At 43.5% G+C, this 18,927-nt stretch overlaps 1 protein-coding gene across 1 annotated transcript in view; it reads right to left on the bottom strand.

Moving 5' to 3' along the window:
• The window catches only part of LOC124616737 (tensin), a 517,648-nt gene that overhangs the window by 340,994 nt on the left and 157,727 nt on the right, over positions 1-18,927 (bottom strand). Inside the window, exon 6 of the mRNA XM_047145102.1 lies at positions 6,204-6,404. Within this exon, the coding sequence (XP_047001058.1) occupies positions 6,204-6,404 (201 nt within the window). The remainder of the gene's footprint in view (positions 1-6,203; positions 6,405-18,927) is intronic.

Raw genomic sequence — 18,927 nt, 5'->3', positions numbered from 1 at the left:
GTGATTAGTTATTTTAGTCCATAAAATGAGGCCAAGTGTACAAAGTATGTTTTGAAAACGGGTACATATTTTTGTACAAATCTTGCGCATAAAATAATTAAAAAATCATCTAAGAGCATTACCACATGAATAAAAATTTTCCTTCCTCCAGATAAAATTCAGGGATGAAACGGTTAGTTGGAACCGGGAGTGATAGGTGAGAGAAGAATCTGTACTTACACTATTATAAAATGTGAAACAAACATTGATCTAGGATACTGAGTGTAGTAGTAATATAGGAAATGAAACTAAAAACACAACAGCGTGAGTGTAGTGTGTCTCTAGAAGTCAGAGATACCGCAAAGTGAAAGGTAGCGGGCCAGCGACGCGAACGCAGACACGATGTGTTATTACTGGGAAGCCGCGCGTCTATAACAGGATAAGCCGCGGCGCAGAATTAGCACGCTGGCCGCGGTAATTCGCAATTTAATCTGCTATGTCATCGTCCGGAATAATTGCCGATTCCAGCACGGAATGCCGAGGATTACTTGGAATAATTGATTACGCACTGCGTGGAAACGGGAAATTGCTCAGTGACGTAATTCGGTTTCGGCACAAGGGAAATGAACGCAGTATTACGCTGCCAGCGGCCAGACACCGTGGCGGAAGTCGCCGCACCATAGCCGTACACGGGACGGACTCGGCATCCTAAAATCTCAACATTGGCTGTTTAATAGAGCCAACAATATCAGTCTAAACCTACATCAACATACATATTCTGCAAACCGCTACGAAGTACACGGCAAACGGTGCTTAGCATTGAATCAGTTGCTAAGGATACTTCTGGTTCCAACCGCGTTTGAACCGCAAGAAGAATACCTGATCACATGCCTCCGGGCGAGCTATAATGAAGAGCCAAAGAACAGTACGTTCATCATCAGAGATATGTTCAATAATGCTCATGTCTGGGGAGTTTGGTGGCCAGCGGAAGTGTTTAAACCCAGAGGAGTGTTCCTGGAGCCACTCTGTAGCAATTCTGGGCGTGTGGGATGTCGCATTTTCCTGCAAGAATTGCCCAAATCTTTCGGAATGCACAAAGGACATGAATGGATGCAGGTGATCAGACATGGTGCTTACGCACGTGTCACCTGTCATAGTCATATCTAGACATATCAGGGAACCTATATTACTCAGACTACACACTTTCCTTACCATTACAAAGCCTCCAACTGCTTGAACAGTCCCCTGCTGATATGCATGGTGGAGGATTATAACATACTGACATATGGCTCCAAAAGCATCATCAACAGCTGTTATTTTTAGAAAATCTAACCATTAAATTCATGGTCCCACTATAATTTAATCATTACTTAATTAGTGATTAGAGGCTACAAGCTATTCTCTGGTTCGGTTTCAACTTTAAAATATCTAGATTTAATATAACTTCAACGCAACTTATAAGATCACTAATGAACTGTATGTAAATCAGTCAGAAAAACAGATTTTTTTTTATTCACAGCCTGAAATGACTAAATTTGATAATATGTGAAATTCGCCAATATTTGTCCTAATCATTCTTCTTCTTCTCCTTGTTCTTCTTATGATTGTTATGTTATTATTATTGTCGTATGGTGTTACAGAATATACACATACACATTCGCAATGAAATTACGAGGTAATGTATAACTTTGACAGTCAGATCACAGCACTTGGTTTCAATTTGTGTAAGTCTTTCAGACCTCCTTTAAAAGCACCGAGTGAGCAGTTCTTCACGATCGTCTGTTCTAATGTGATTATTACGGAACAGTCTAATAACTAGTAAAGGCGTAAACATACTTCCGGCTGTAATGAAAAATTCTCTTAAGAAAGTTCATTATAAACTGCGAACTTAAATTAACAAGCTAAAGCTTGTGTATTAAATTTTTCTTTTCTGTTTGGAATTTTAGCGCGGTTTTGGTAAGCTGAAAGCTACGCAGTATCAGAAGTTCGTAACCGAAGAAAACTACTTCAGTCACTTCCTATTAACACTGCTCTATCAGCTAAAATATGCGTTAATTCAGACACTAGGGTTAATTAAAATTGTTGTGGCGAAAGAATATTCGGAGTTAACTGGCGCCGCCTGTGAGTTAAGAGATAATATTGCAGCAAGGTCTAGCATTACTGCCAGTTGGTACAGTTTTATCCGCTACAGGGAGAACACTTTTATTTATATGTAATCATACTCTTTGCGAAACGAGCCACGACGATACATAAAGGGATTATGGAATAGAAGGCAGCAATAGGACACATTACCTTACACAGCGTCAACGTGTAAGTAGGCTTACTGCTACAGCGGTGACCGTTTTATCTCTGAAACATAGTACTCTTACTAAAAGCTTTTTTCCTGTGCTGTAATAAATACTCTGAGTTTAGCACTTCGAGTTTCAGAGTTGCGCACAGGTGCTTAGGGTGTAATTCATATTGTCCTGCGTGATCAGTATTGAGAATTTTCCCGAACAACTTAAACGCGGAAGTCGAACGAAGCTTCGCATATGCAGTCCGTAACAAACAGCACTCGACAACGGACCGCTTATTTCTCTCTGCAGCGGTGTGTACACCGTTATTTAAACGTCCTGGGAGGTTAAAACTGAATGACTGAAAGGGACGGGAACCAGAAATCGTGCCCTCGCAGCTCCAGTTCTGCCAGTGCCTCTCACCCGCTCTTCAAACTTCACAGAAGCTTTCCTACAAACTTTTACGGAAGAAAGGATTTCACGGAGAAATGGCTTACCTGACAAAGTGGGAGCGAGTCCGGTACTTGCTTCCACATAGCGAAGCTGTCGTTGCCACCTTTTGTAACGATTGTTACTGAACTGTAGAAAAGTTCTTTCGGTGTTACTGCGAACGACACTCCAGCATCAATCGAGTCTGCCCCTTCGATATTTCGGGACGGCAGTGATTAGAAGTACAGCGGCACAATGGCAGATATGATTCGTAAGAATAATGTTAATTTCTTTTGCTGTCCATCACTAGTCACATAGAAATTCTGTAACGGTAAACTCTAACATCAGTTTCTTCCTTTCTTCAGTTTATACCCCCCTCCCTCCAACTTCGAAAATGTGATGACAATTTTTAGTGAAATTAAGCTGTTCCTGTGCATGTCTTCAGTCCCACCAAAGCGAGGTTTTGGACCATAAAACGTGTGTAGTTAAATTTTTTGGAAGATGCTTAACTTCAAAGGCTTGAAATGATACTTGGAGCATTTTCATGTCAACGGTTGTGGTTAACAGAAATGCAGAATACAATAATCAACTAGTCTGATATTAGAATCAGTAGACGAAGTCCGGTGAGAGGACCTCCCACGTATACCGTAACAAAAATGGTGACTTAGGTGTATACACAGCACAGTACTTCTACTTTATGGGAAGCGACAACCCTGAAACTGACGCGCCCTCCTATGATCACTATTCGTGCAGTAACAAAATAAAAATGCTTTTACTGGGCTTATACTGAATAGGAACCAAAGTGTAATGAAGAGCAATGCATTTCTCAGTCAACTGATAAGCTGTACGCCCAAGAGCTGCTATTGGTAATACGAAAATATTTAAAGTGGACTAATTAATTATCAATGGAGTGCCGTTGTAGTTAAAAGACCGTAAGGGCAATTAGAATAAAGAATCTGATTTAGATCAAACTGCATTCGCTACAAAATATCAGTAGTCTAAGAAATATGATAAATTTCTTACATGCGTATACGCGTAATTTCTCTAATCCCTGTAACGAAAGCAGACAAACGCAATCATAATCAGCATCCAAATAAGGAGAACTGTTTTGTTTGGTTTGTAGATAATTACCCGAAGTTTTGCATCAGCTTATTATCATGTTCCATGATTCGTTATAAATTCAAGAATCCACCAAGACTTAAAAATTGAAACTGTTTCAGAGGAGGTCCGCTCCATGTCTGAAATGTTTTACAGCAACTTTCCTACTAGACTAACACAAGAATCCGTCAGTTACACGCATATGACAGCCATCACCAGCACAAACATAAACTTTATATATGTAGTGCCTCTTGTTTCGACCTCTAGCGGGAATCAGCGTGAGGCTGCGAGCAATGAGGGTAATAGACAGGGGATGCTAAGTATGTAATGTGTTACAAGATGGGAATTTGCGTTGAACATAAAGCGTGCTTGACAGCTGAAGCGAAACAAGTGACAGAACCATAAGGACCTATTATCTGTGAAGATGTGCCCGGCCCCTATGGCACAATAGAAGTACATGTGGACATTTTGTATAGCTAGTAGCGGCGGGTGCAGTGCCTGATGTTGGTTCGGCAAGGACGGCAGTATTTATGATTTAGTTTTGTTCTTTTTGTTTAGACATTTTTTTACTCTTAGACTGGGACAATTGTACGAATAAAGATGTCTTCTTTAACCTGCCTTTCAGCTCAAAAAGCAAAAAAGCTGTTAGGGCGACTGCTCACGTAAAGCGGGCAATCCGTGTTCGACTACAGATCCGGCACAAATTTTCACTTGTCGCCACTGAATAAACAATGAATGAATTTCAGTGCCTGATTGAGGCTAATGTTGAAATTTCAGTTTAGTCACACGAACATAAACGTCCAAAGCTGGTACTGCTACCATATCAATAATGGAAAATGAGGCTGACATACAGAACAATAATCAAATATTCATGTATGTTGCAGTTCAAACAGCGTTCACGCTATAATATGTTCTTTTTTGTAGTAACTAAGCATATTATACAAGTTATCTCCTGATTTAACATGTGATGTCTTTCTGTTGGGATATTTCAAATTTCGTGTGTAAGCGGACAAACCACAACGGAGTCTACGGTTCAAGCCCGACAATGAGCGTGCAATTTCAGAAGTAGACGCGCAAGTGTGGCCAAAAGTTACGGAAAATTTCATCGAGAGAATGCGACAGTGACAGTTCTTATTTATATAAATGATATTCCTTCTAGTATTACAGGTGATTCAAAAATATTTCTGTTTGCTGATGACACCAGCTTGGTAGTGAAGTATCTTGTGTGTAATATTGAAACAGTAACAAATAATGTAGTTCATGAAATAAGTTCGTGGCTTGTGGAAAATAATTTGATGCTAAATCACAGTAATACTCAGTTTTTACGGTTTATGACTCACAATTCAACAAGAACCGTTATTTTGATCAGACAGAATGGGCATATTATAAGCGAGACGGAACAGTTCAAGTTGCTAGGCGTTCGGATAGATAGTAAACTGTTGTGTAAAGCCCATGTTCAGGATCTTGTTCAGAAACTAAATGCTGCTTTATTTACCATTAGAACAGTATCTGAAATAAGTGACAGTTCAACGCGAAAAGTAGTCTACTTCGCATATTTTCATACCCTTATATCATACGGCATTATTTTTTGGGGTAATTATTCTGATTCAAAAAGGGTATTTTTGGCTCAAAAACGGGCTGTTCGAGGTATGTGTGGTGTAAGTTCGAGAACCTCTTGTCGGCCCCTATTCAATAGTCTGGGAATCCTGACATTGCCCTCACAGTATATATTTTGTTTAATGTCGTTTGTTGTTAGCAATATTAGCCTACTCCCAAGAGCTAGCAGCTTTCACTCAGTTAATACTAGGCAGAAATCAAATCTGCATGTGGAATGCACTTCCTTGACTCTTGTGCAGAAAGGAGTGCATATTCTGCTGCATCCATTTTCAATAAGCTACCACAAGAACTCAAAAATCTTAGCAGTAGCCGAAACACTTTTAAGTCCAAACTGAAGAGTTTCCTCAAGGCTCACTCCTTCTATTCTGTCGAGGAGCTCCTGGAAGAGCTCAAAAATTAAGCAAATTCCAGTGTTACATTGTCGATTTTCTTCATTTGAACTTACGAATTGTCGCCTGACTATGTTACTTATATTTCATTTTATCTGTTTCTACTATCGTGTTATAAGTTCATGTATTGACTCGTTCCATGACCGTGGAGACTTCTCCTTAATTTGGTCCCACGGAACAATGAAATAAATAAATAAAAAATAAAAGTGTACCTGCAAAGTGGTAGAGGACTTTCGAGTAATATCGTATTTCATACGTCACCAGCTAGCATACACTCCAATAATTTGCACATTACTTGATTTCATCTATAAATTTGCTTGTTATTGTGGACTCAGAAGTTGTGTTCTTTACGAGACGCAGTGTAGTTTGAATAAACCGCAGCACGACGACGGCAGCAGAGTTGCGCGCCGGCACCTACCTTGTCCGTCGTCGGCGTCGCTGTCGGAGTCCTCGACGGGCGACTCGAGCAGGCTGACGTTCTCGAAGCTGTCCCAGCGCGTCACCGGGTCCTCCGAGTTGTCGACGGGCACTGCGGGGGTGGGCGCCGGCGACGGCAGGCGCACCTCGGGCGTCGCCGAGAAGTGCAGCTCCACAGCGCCGTCCAGAGGGAACCTCAGGTCTGCCGGGAAAACAGGGGTCAGCCAGTTAAACGGCTGCAATAAAATGGTTCACATGGCTCTGAGCACTATGGGACTTAACTTCTGACGTCATCAGTCCCCTAGAACTTAGAACTACTTAAACCTAACTAACCTACCGACATCACACACATCCATGCCCGAGGCAGGATTCGAACCTGCGACCGTAGCGGTCGCGTGGTTCCAGACTGAAGCGCCTAGAACCGCTCGGCCACCCCGGCCGGCTAACCGGCTGCATCGCTAACATCTAAATCTACATGTAAACTCTGCAAATCACAGTTAGGTGCCTGGCGGAGGGTTCATCGAAACACCTTTACAATAATTCTCTATTATTCCAGTCTCGAACAGTTCGCGGAAGAAACGAGCTCTGATTTCTATTATTTTATTATGATGATCGTTTCTCCCTATGTAGGTCGACGTTAGTAAAATATTTTCGCATTCTAAGGAGAGAGCGGGCGATTGAAATTTCGTGAGAAGATTCCGCAGCAACGAAAAACGCCTTTGAAACTTCCTGGCAGATTAAAACTGTGTGCCGGACCGAGACTCGAACTCGGGACCTTTGCCTTTCGCGGGCAAGTGCTCTACCAACTGGGCTACCCGAGCACTACTCACGCCCCGGCCTCACAGCTTTGCTTCTACCAGTACTTCGTCTCCTACCTTCCAAACTTTACAGAAGCTCTGCTGCGAACCTTGTAGAACTACCACTCCTCAAAGAAAGGATATTGCGGAGACATGGCTTAGCCACAGACTGGGGGATGTTTCCAGAATGAGGTTTTCACTCTGCAGCGGACGGGGCGAGAGTCGTGCTTGGGTAGCTCAGTTGGTAGAGCACTTGCCCGCGAAAGGCAAAAGTCCCGAGTTCGAGTCTCGGTCCGGCACACAGTATTAATCTGCCAGGACGTTTCATATCAGCGCACACTCCGCTGCAGAGTGAAAATCTCATTCTGAAAACATCCCCTAGGCTGTGGCTAAGCCATGTCTCTGCAGTATCCTTTCTTTCAGGAGTGGTAGTTCTACAAGGTTCGCAGGAGAGCTTCTGTAAAGTTTGGAAGGTAGGAGGCGAGGTACTGGCAGAAGTAAAGCTGTGAGGACGGGGCGTGAGTCGTGCTTGGGTATCTCAGTTGGTAGAGCACTTGCCCGCGAAAGGCAAAGGTCCCGAGTTCGAGTCTCGGTCAGGCACACAGTTTTAATCTGCCACGATGTTTCATATCAGCGCACACTCCGCTGCAGAGTGAAAATCTCATTCTGGAAACCTTTACCATAATTCTCTATTATTCCAATCTCGAACAGTTCGCGGAAGAAACGAGCTCCGATTTCCCTTATTTTATCATGATGATCGTTTCTCCCTAAGTAGGTCGACATTAATAACATACATCCACACATCCATGCCCGAGGCAGGATTCGAACCTGCGACCGTAGCAGTCGCGCGGCTCCGGACTGAGCGCCTAGAACCGCTAGACCACCGCGGCCGGCATTAGTAAACAGAGACAATGCACTACTACACTGGTAGACAGCAGTTTCCTACAACTGAAGAGCGTAATACGCCCTCTAACAACTAAAGCTCGTAATACGGCCTCTAACAACTGAAGAGCGTAATACGGCCTCCACCGGTTTAAATAATCCCCATAGAAAAAAATGACATTAGGGAAAAATATTTGTTTTGATGTCCCCTACAACCTCCCAGAGTTTGTCGGTTTAAATACTTTTCACCCTGTATATTATTTATATTTTAGGACAACTAATCAATAAAAAAACGCACCACATGTTCTAATGAAAGCCGTATGACGTGAATTGTAATGATTCGAAACCGGTAATGGTATCTTTTGAATAAAGGAACTTAAAGTAAATTTGTGGCTGGTTGCTGTCTCAATACCATCAACATTTGTATCACTGACAGTCCCAAGATCTAATGGCGAACTCGGTTATTCGAAGAAAATTAAAGTAAGTTCCTCTTCGAGCTACAACGACCAGAGACTATCGTTACAACGCACTCACGGCCAATCGGAAAAGGCGGCTCAATCAAAAACGGCCGGGGGCGTTGCAAACAGCAACAGGATGCAGCAGTTATACGAAAAACGCCGTAATATTTTCGTCAATGTGCTCTCTAAGCACAAAAATGAATGGCATGCGCCCCGCTACACTACAAACCAGTGTCTGGAAACCGCAGAGAGAAAGAGATTCATGCAGGATGGAGTCATCCTTGTCTCTCCGATGGGTTGTGATTTAACACTGGGCGTCATGTGTTTACTTCGGGAGGTAGGCGACGCACGTGAGGTATTTGCCATTTCTGTGTGCTAAGCATTGCATTGCCTTACTGACGGACTTGTGGTGTGGGAAAGCTGAGCTCTGCCGAACATTTGAGTCATTGCAGACCCTTTCCTTCTTTTAAAAAGCGATCCCCGTTCTAAGAAATCTCAAGTGAGGATTTCGTATGATGGTAATGAGGAAGATGGCTTGTTCTTATGAGCGGATTGCCCTTGTGATCGATCCTGAAGCCAGTTTTGCTCCATGTTTATTAAAATAATATCTCTGAGAATTATCAAACATAAATTGAAGGGAGAAATGAGAGAAGTATGTGTTATGAGATGAATCACTAAAAGTTCTATTTCTTTCTTAGACTTCAAGTCCAAAACAGAAAGGTGTTGCATCCGTCTACTGCGACGGATGGTCGCGTTAAGATCTGTGCAAGTATCTCGAGGTCATCTTAGATATAATTCTGATATAGAAAAAGCATGGAAATAAAGTAGCGAGAAACATACTAATTCAGTCTTAACACCGACAACAGGGATATGAAAACCGTACGGGGAAGACACATATCTGTATCGAGAGGGGCGTTTTAGTTTTACTGCACTTCGCCACCGAGTAGTGTCAGGGCATAATGTCAGGCAGTAAACATACTGGCAAGACTGAGTTTCTAGACAAAATAACTGCGAAATTTGCCGGCAACAACGTAAAGTGCACAGTTTTCCGTTATGGCCCTGCAAAGAAACTGCCCTTATGCGTATGCAGCTGAAATTTGTCGTTGATGAACCACTTCCATCTCTGCTAATGTAGGCTATGTTATCTATGGGGCTGAATGAAACTAGAAAAGGAAAATATTTATGGATATTTCCGTCGATTCTTGGAGGAACATAGACGTATTAATAACTTGAATACAACGTATTAATCTTCCACAGTAATATTTATTAGTTCATTATGAAAGATGACAGTATATGAAGAATCAGAATTAGAGAGGTTCAAACACCATTTCAGAACGAGAGAGAGGCATTCCTGATAGGAAGTAATCCGTGAGGTAATATACTATGCTACGAAACACATTGATACCAAGAGAAATCTGAAAAATAAATCGATTCTGTACAAATGGCTCTAAGTACTATGGGACTCAACTGCTGTGGTCATAAGTCCCCTAGAACTTAGAACTACTTAAACCTAACTAACCTAAGGACAGCACACAACACCCAGCCATCACGAGGCAGAGAAAATCCCTGACCCCGCCGGGAATCGAACCCGGGAAACCGGGCGTGGGAAGCGAGAACGCTACCGCACGACCACGAGATGCGGGCGGTTCTGTACAGAAATATAATCACAAATGATTAAAAATAACCATCGATAAGGCGACAGAAGGCTGACATCAGAGTACTGTGCTCAAAAGAAGCTACGTGAAGTAGGAGAACAAACGGTTCGCTACACTGAGATATCTGAAGTGACATCCTAACATAGTTAAATATGTTATTTCCTGGCTATTACGCATCTTTCTTGTACTTTAATGTTTCCTTTCACAATTGTGTACTAGCAATTACCGGTACTAAATTGTGAGTGGAACTGCCCTCTCTCCAAGGGAGCCCGATACTACGAATGGAACAACGCAAGGCAAGCGACTTCAGGCATACTTCCAAGTAGGAAGAGTGGTGGAAAGCGCTCTTTCAGAGCCAGTTAATTATCACAGCAATTAAAGTTAATTGCTTTATGTTCTTTCTGAGGGCGCGGTTGAAAGTGCCAGGTAAAGGGAAACGCTGGAAGTTGGCACGCAAACACGTTGATCTTTATCGGCAGCACGAGCAGTAGTAATAAACAGCCCCGACCGTAGAAAACGAAATAACTCCTATCACGCGACATTTTCATTCGTCGGTGGTGCGAATAAAAGTATGAAACGAAGGCTAAAAACAACGGAGGTATCATTACCTTACATTGCTGTCGATGGCAGTGGATAGCCCTAAATAGGCATTTGTTTCACGCTGCCGTGTTTGCACGCAGTAGCGGGCGTTACACGCTCAGAAAGGAGACAAGAGCTATTCGCGATAAATGACGCAGAGAGATGATGTCACACTTCATCAAGCACGACAGTGGCGCCCCTAGCTCGCGCCATGCAACTACAGTTCCAGCCTTCTACATCACTCTGCACAACGCCCACTCACACAAGATAGTAGCTGTATTCGCTACAGTGGCCGCACAGTTATTTAGTGAACACAACACGAGCTTAACGATTATCAGACAACCTCTGTGACTGGCTTCAGACTTCCTAGCAACTAAAAACAAACTAACACCCTCCGAAGTGGCCGTGAAGGCGCAAAGGTACCGACCAGCCGCCGTGTCATCCTCACCTCTTGGGTGTCACCGTATGCGGATACGGAGGGGCATGTGGTCAGCACACTTCTCTCCCGGCCGTTGTCAGTTTTCGTCACCGGTGTCATTAGTTCTCACTCAACTAGCTCCTCAATTGACCTCACAAGACTTGAGTGCATCCTCCCTACCAACAGAACTCAGCCGGCCAGGATGGTCACCCATCCAAGTGCTAGCCAAACCCGACAGCGCATAACTTCCGTGATTTGACGGGAACCGGTGTTACCGCAGCAGCATTGCCGTTGACCTTCGTAGCAGCTAGGTGTAACAAAATCTACAGATGAAATCATCATTTTGGGAGTAACCCAACCTAGTATTATAGGCTCGTTACAGTTTACAAAATACATAAATGATAAATCAACAACATAGGAGGATAGATGCCGATGTTCGCGGGCGATGCAACTCTCGTAAATAAATATCACATATAGCATAAAAGTAGGTGAATAGATCCAGTACCTCCCTATTACGTTATTGGCGACAAATTAATGGGAACAATAACCATAAACACCGTCTGGAATGTCTACTTAAAATTCAGATGCCGGACTGAGATTTATATGATGAATCTCAACGGCCCGCATCTCGTGGTCGTGCGGTAGCGTTCTCGCTTCCCACGCCCGGGTTTCCGGGTTCGATTCCCGGCGGGGTCAGGGATTTTCTCTGCCTCGTGATGGCTGGGTGTTGTGTGCTGTCCTTAGGTTAGTTACGTTTAAGTAGTTCTAAGTTCTAGGGGACTGATGACCATAGATGTTAAGTCCCATAGTGCTCAGAGCATTTTTTTGAATCTCAACGAAATATAATTCTTGCACGAAGGAAGTGGCGTACATGCGGCTGGTCCCGGCGGAGGTTCGAGTCCTCCCTCGGGCATGGGTGTGTGCGTTTGTCCTTAGGATAATTTAGGTTAAGTAGTGTGTAAGCTTAGGGACTGATGGCCTTAGCAGTTAAGTCCCATAAGATTTCACACACATTTGAACATTTTGAAGTGGCTTATAGATCACTAGTTCGAGCGTTTTTTGAATTTTGCTCTTCAGCAGAGATGGCCCTAGCCCGTCCGTATGAACACTACCCTGGCGCCCCTATATAATATTGAAGCTAGGTTGAGTGGCTAAAAAATGTTCAAATGTGTGTGAATTCCTCAGGGACCAAATTGCTTTGGTCATCGGTTCCTAGACTTACACACAACTTAAACTAACTTAGGCTAAGAACAACACACACAGACACACCCATGTCCGAGGGAGGACTCGAACGTCCGACGGGAGAGGCCGCGCAGTCCGTGACATAACGCCTCAAACCGAGTGGTTGAGTGGATAGTGCAGCTCTAAGATATTAATATGTTTCAGGACGTGCAGAAAAGCACATTTTGTTGAATCCTTATTTATCATCACAGTTGCAACACTGAAACACATAATTACTCGGTTAGTTTTAGAAATACACACACACACACACACACACACACACACACACACACACATATATATATATATATATATATATATATATATATATATATATATATGTGCGCGTGTGTGTGTTTTCCACATCTTCACCTAAACCACTGGACCAGTTTCAAAATGGCTCTGAGCACTATGGGACTTAACATCTGAGGTCATCAGTCCCCTAGAACTTAGAATTACTTATACCTAACTAACCTAAGGACAACACACACATCCATGCCCGAGGCGGGATTCGAACCTGCGACGTAGCGGCCGCGCGGTTCCAGACTGTAGCGCCTAGAACCGCATGACCACACCCGCCGGCGGACCAGTTTCAACCAAACTTGGAACACATGTACATTATTGTGAGACAACAAGTGCTGTAGGTAGAAAAGGACGACGAGTGAATTCCCACATTTTATTCACCCGGAATTTAAAAGTGACTCCACTTAGCGACTTTCAACAAACTATACACGTAATTTCAAACCTTTACGAAATTCCTTCTCGTTGACAAGACCCACAAAATGATGGAAGGAAAAAAAGTTTATCGTCACTACTTTTCCGCTGTTCGTGCAGTAAAATTACCGCTTGAGGCGTGACGTTATAATTTATTACGTCTTTACTACTAACTGTATTCGGGACGCATTTTGCATACAGTATGCGCATACACCACTGCATGTAACTGCGAAATTATGTCATTGCATGACACGTAGTTCAGGAAATATGACGTCATAAAGAACTAGACGCATGAAAAACTGCCGCATCAGGCTTGACGTTTAAATTTATTACTTTATGCACAATAAATTTCGCAACAGTAGCCTAAAAGGTCACTGAATGTACCTACAGAATTATATCACTTTAAGACACATAATTCAGGAGACATGACATCAGAAACATTAAGCACAAGGCCAGAAGGTGCGTGGTGCGGGCGTGGTCGCACAGCTGTCAATAAACGCCTGGGCAAGGCCCGGTTCCTCTGCGAGTAACAAAATATTTACAGAAAGCCTAGCTTTCGCATCCACTAAATCCTTGGCAGTGTTGCTCTTTTCAGTATCATGTCCAATACTATTCAAAGCTAAATTGGTTAGTCTCCATTACAAAAACGTCGCTTTGAGTTAATTTAATTTTTACTTGTAGTTTCAAAAAAATAGTTTTGGCTTTGAGAATGCGATTATTTCCAGCACCTGAATTACTAGGAGGACGGCCCAATGAAAGAAAAAATACATATGAGTCAATAGTGTTTAGAAGAAAATGGATTGGCTTCAAATGTCTATATGTAAAATAAAATAAGGAATTCGGTATCTTTGAGTAAAAGTCAACAATTAGCTTAGTGGTTGTAAGCTTCCTCTGCGTATTTTAAAAGAATATTGTTGACTTCCGTTTGCGACAGTCATACGAGTGAAAGCATTTCAATCACGTTATATACACAGGTGGTTATTTAAATGAAATGTGTGCCTAAACCACCCTGTGCACTGAATTCTGTACTTACAGGATGCCTTATTTAACGACTGTTCTGAAATGATAATAGTTATTTAATTTAAACACAGTTTTTTTCACATACAGCAAGTTTATGGGCCCTGATCAGTCTGTCTCAGACCAACATCCTGCTTAGCTACATCAGACAGATACTTTCATCTGCACTCACTGACAGAAAAGTGAAGCCCCCAGGAGAGGCAGAGGAAATGAAGCGAGACTTTACGATTTGAAAGGGTTAAGTGATGTTGTTTCAGTGATTGCAAAATCGAGTCAAATTTATAAGGAACTTGGTTGTATGAGCCCCTTGTCTCCCCCTCCTGAGGCAAGATGGCTTCCATCTGCTGTAGCTGGCCCCTGGATCCCGGATGGTGCCACTGCGATCGAGTTGACGCCCGAGCTGGTCCCACAGATGTTCTATTGTGGACAGATCCGGGGATCTCGCTGGCCACAGGAGTATCTCTGTCTCGCAGACAGTTCATAGAGACACGTGACATTTGTGGACGAACGTTTTCGTGCTAATGGCAACACGCCTCTAAGGATGTTCGCAGATAATGCGATTGTCTATAACAAAGTAGCAACGACAGAAGGTAGTAACTATTTGCAGTATGTCCTCCAGAGAACTGATGAATGATACAGGCTGTGCCAGTTGACCCTGAACGTAACAGACATAGATAGGAAACAAATCCACTTATGTGTAGCTACACTGTTGATGACAAACTGCTGGAAACAGTATCAGTCGCAAAATATCTGGGAGTAACTATCCAGAGCGACCTTAAGTGGAGTGAACATAATTTAGGTTAAGTAGTGTGTAAGCTTAGAGACTGATGACCTTAGCAATTAAGTCCCATAAGATTTGACACACATTTGAACATTTTTGTTTTTGGAAATCCGTCCATCGGATGGGGACGTTAAGGTTGGCGGCTCCTTGGTGCTATTCGCAAGGCGTAGGCCCTGTGTCGGCACCGGGTTTGACGCATCCTTTCTCTCGTCGTCGTCATCATAAGAAAAAATGGTTCTGATTACTATGGGACTTAACATCTGAGGTCATCAGTCCCCCAGAACTTAGAACTACTTAAACCTAACTAACCTAAGGACATCACGCACAGCCATGTCCGAGGCAGGATTCGAACCTGCGACCGCAGCAGCAGCGCGGTTCCGGACTGAAGCGCCTAGAACCGCTCGGCCACACCGGCCGGCCGTCATCATCATCATCATCATCATCATCATCATCATCATCATCATCATCATCAACAACAATACAACATTTACCCTCACCCCAGACACATAACACATACATGATACATGAAGTATTACACATATTGTAATGGAGCATGTTGCAAATAACAGGAATTAAAGAAAAAATGGCGGTGTGTAACTTACCCACGTCGGTGCGTGAGAAACAGCTTGCTGTAATCGAGTTTCTAACATTATAAATCGTGTCTCCACATGAAATCCATAGGAGAAAGAAAGCTGTGTACGGCGATGAATGTATCGACATCAGTAATGTGCGACGTTGGGGTGTTCGTGCTTTTAATGAAGGAAACAGTGGGGCTAACTTAAGCGTGTGTGACAGAGACCGGAGTGTTTTCAAAACTTAAAGAAAACCTTCGAGGGCTTCATATTAATTAGTGATGAAGCAGTACTGAGAGAGGTGAGGTTGTTGCTCCGTCAGAAACGTCAAACACTGTGGAATGACGGTATCAACAAACTGACCACTCGTTGGGAGATGCGTAGTAGTCCCCAGCGCCCTATGTTGAGAGTTAATTACGAAGACATGAAGAATAAAGATGAAACTTCCTGACAGATTAAAACTGTGTGCCGGACAGAGACTCGAACTTGGGACCTTTGCCTTTCGCGGGCAAGTGCTCTACCAGCTGAGCTACCAAAGCACGACTCACGACCCGTCCTCACAGCTTCAGTTCTGCCAGTACCTCGTCTCCTACCTTCCAAACTTCACAGAAGCTCTTTCTTGCAGGAGTGCTAGTTCTGCAAGGTTCGCAGAAGAGCTTATGTGAAGTTTGGAAGGTAGGGGACGAGGTACTGGCCGAAATGAAGCTGTGAGGACGGGTCGTGGGTCGTGCTTGGGTAGCTCAGTCTCCCCCCCAGAATCTTATTTTCCGGTCCAAAAAAACCAGTGCAGTGACATGGGTACGGGGAATGGTTGTGGGCTACGTCTATAACGAATCGGAAAAGGACAAAATGGATTTTTGGCATTCTCTCCCGGATGGACACACGAAGCTGCAACAGCATAAGAAATATAGGCAAGACTTCGTTAATTACTTGCGACTTACATTTACCGGCCAGATGGGGTGTGACGTGTGAGAGATAGACGAAGAAGCCGAGATAGACATCGATCACACCTACGGACCCTAGTTAATTTCGAGAAGACGACCCAGTCTTACACCAACGTCTGGAGAACGGGTCGTTAGATGGCTCTCTTGCTCTATCGAACGTCGGGTCGTGAGCAGGTGTCGCCCCCTACACGAATTTCATTTCATTGCTACAGGAGCATGTTTCGTTTGTATTTGTACTATCCGCGATGTCTTCATGTCTTTCATTTGGACATTTTCAGTTTTATTCATTTCCTTAATTAATTTTATAATTAGCCACTGTTTGTCAACATTTGGACACTGTAGACACTATTTATGCGGTAGTACAACAAAATGTATGTCAGCAAAGGTTGTAAGTCTGACATTGACATAAATAAATAAAAAAACAAATAAATAAAAATAAATAAAATAAAAATAAAATAATGAGTAGCGTTGAAGTCTCAGTCCGAGCTTCAAACCACCTTTACCCCACTTTTCTTACTTTAATACATTAAAAAAAAAAAAAGGTGATAGAGCGTCTGCCAGGTAAGCAGGAAATCCCTGGTTCGAGTGCCGGTCGGGGCACACATTTTCACCTGTCCCCGTTGATATATATCAACGCCGTTAAAAAAATAAAAAAGATAAAAAAGAAAAAAAGAAAAAAGAAGGAAAAAAGTTGGAAGAGCACTTGCCCGCGAAAAGTAAAGATCCCGAGTTCGAGTCTCGGTCCGGCACAGAGTTTTAATCTGTCAGGAAGTTTCATATCAGCTCACACTCCGCTCCAGAGCGAAAATCTCATTCTAGAAGAAAGATGTAGAATCATCAGGTTGCCCTCCATGTGGTGGGTGCACGCAACGACTGTGGTTATATTGGGTTAGATAGAGCAGCAATCAGTCGTAGAATTAAGTTGCTTTAATATGACATTTATAGTCACAACGCAGATCAGATTTCGACCTGTTCTGATCTGCGTTGTGACTATAAATGTCATATTAAAGCAACTTAATTCTACGACTGATTGCTGCTCTATCTAACCAAAGATGGAGAATGTTAACAGAAGTGGTTTTATTTAAAAAATTTAGTGAGTTTTGACATGAAAAATTCGAGGCATTAATTTTTAGCAAGCTCTCTTAATTCCACCAGCAACTCGTATCGCACCTTCCAAACTTCACAGAAGTTTCGTCTGTGTGTTTTGAAAGGAAGGAGATTTCCATTAGGGAAATAGCGGAAAGGTCGGGGAAGAAGACCAGTGTTCACTCTGTCTCCTTGCCGGGGGGTCTCATCCGAGATGTGGAGGAGGCCCTGCCGGCGGCGATAGAGAACACTGGGTGCACCCGACTGCAAATTGTTGCTCATGTCGGCACCAATAACTCCTGCCGTCTGGGTTCAGAGGTCATCCTCAGTTCGTACAGGCGGTTGGCGGAATTGGTGAAGGCGGAAAGCCTCGCTCGCGGGGTGGTATCAGAGCTAACTATTTGTAGTATCGTTCCCAGAAGCGATCGCGGTCCTCTGGTTTGGAGCCGAGTGGAAGTCTTAAACCAGAGGCTCAGATGATTCTGCGGAGATCTGGGGTGCAAATTTCTCGACCTCCGCTATCGGGTGGAGAAATGTAGGATCCCCCTGAATAGGTCAGGCGTGCACTACACGCCGGAAGCGGCTACAAGGGTAGCGGATGATGATGATGATGATGTTTGGTTTGTAGGGCGCTCAACGGCGCGGTTATCAGCGCCCGTACAATTTCCCAACCTTTGCTCAGCCCAATTTCGCCACTTTCCTGGATGATGATGAAATGATGAGGACAACACAAACACCCAGTCATCTCGAGGCAGGTGAAAATTCCTGACCCCGCCGGAAATCGAACCCGGGACCCCGTGCTCGGGAAGCGAGAACGCAACCGCGAGACCACGAGCGGCGGACTAAGGGTAGCGGAGTACGTGTGGAGTGCACATGTGGGTTTTTTAGGTTAGAGAATTCCCTCCCTAGGAACGACAAGACGCCTCCTGAGACGCGGCAAGGTAGGAGTAGGCAAAATGCAACAGGGAATAACAATAGTAATGTGCTAATAGTAAACTGCAGGAGCGTCTATAGAAAGGTCCCAGAACTGCTCTCATTAATAAACGGTCACAACGCCCATATAGTACTAGGGACAGAAAGTTGGCTGAAACCAGACGTAAACAGTAATGAAATCCTAAACTCAGATTGGAATGTATACCGCAGAGACAGGCTGGACAGTGAAGGGGGAGGCGTGTTTATAGCGATAAGAAGTGCAATAGTATCGAAGGAAATTGACGGAGATCGGAAATGCGAAATAATTTGGGTGAAGGTCACGGTTAAAGCAGGCTCAGACATGGTAATTGGATGTCTCTATAGGCCCCCTGGGTCAGCAGCTGTTGTGGCTGAGCGCCTGAAGGATAATTTGGAAAATATTTCGAGTAGATTTCCCCACCATGTTATAGTTCTGGGTGGAGGTTTTAATTTGCCGGATTTAGACTGGGAGACTCAAACGTTCATAACGGGCGGCAGGGACAAAGAATACAGTGAAATTCTTTTAAGGGCTTTATCTGAAAATTACCTTAAGCAGTTAAACAGGGAACCGACTCGTGGCGATAACACATTAGACCTTCTGGTGACAAACAGACCGAACTATTTGAAACAGTTAATGCAGAATAGGGAAT

This window comes from Schistocerca americana, chromosome 5 (assembly GCF_021461395.2).
Source record: "Schistocerca americana isolate TAMUIC-IGC-003095 chromosome 5, iqSchAmer2.1, whole genome shotgun sequence".
In the NCBI taxonomy this organism is placed as follows: Eukaryota; Metazoa; Arthropoda; class Insecta; order Orthoptera; family Acrididae; genus Schistocerca; species Schistocerca americana.
Note: the sequence above shows the minus strand (reverse complement) of the source record. Positions and strands in the feature narration are given on the sequence as shown.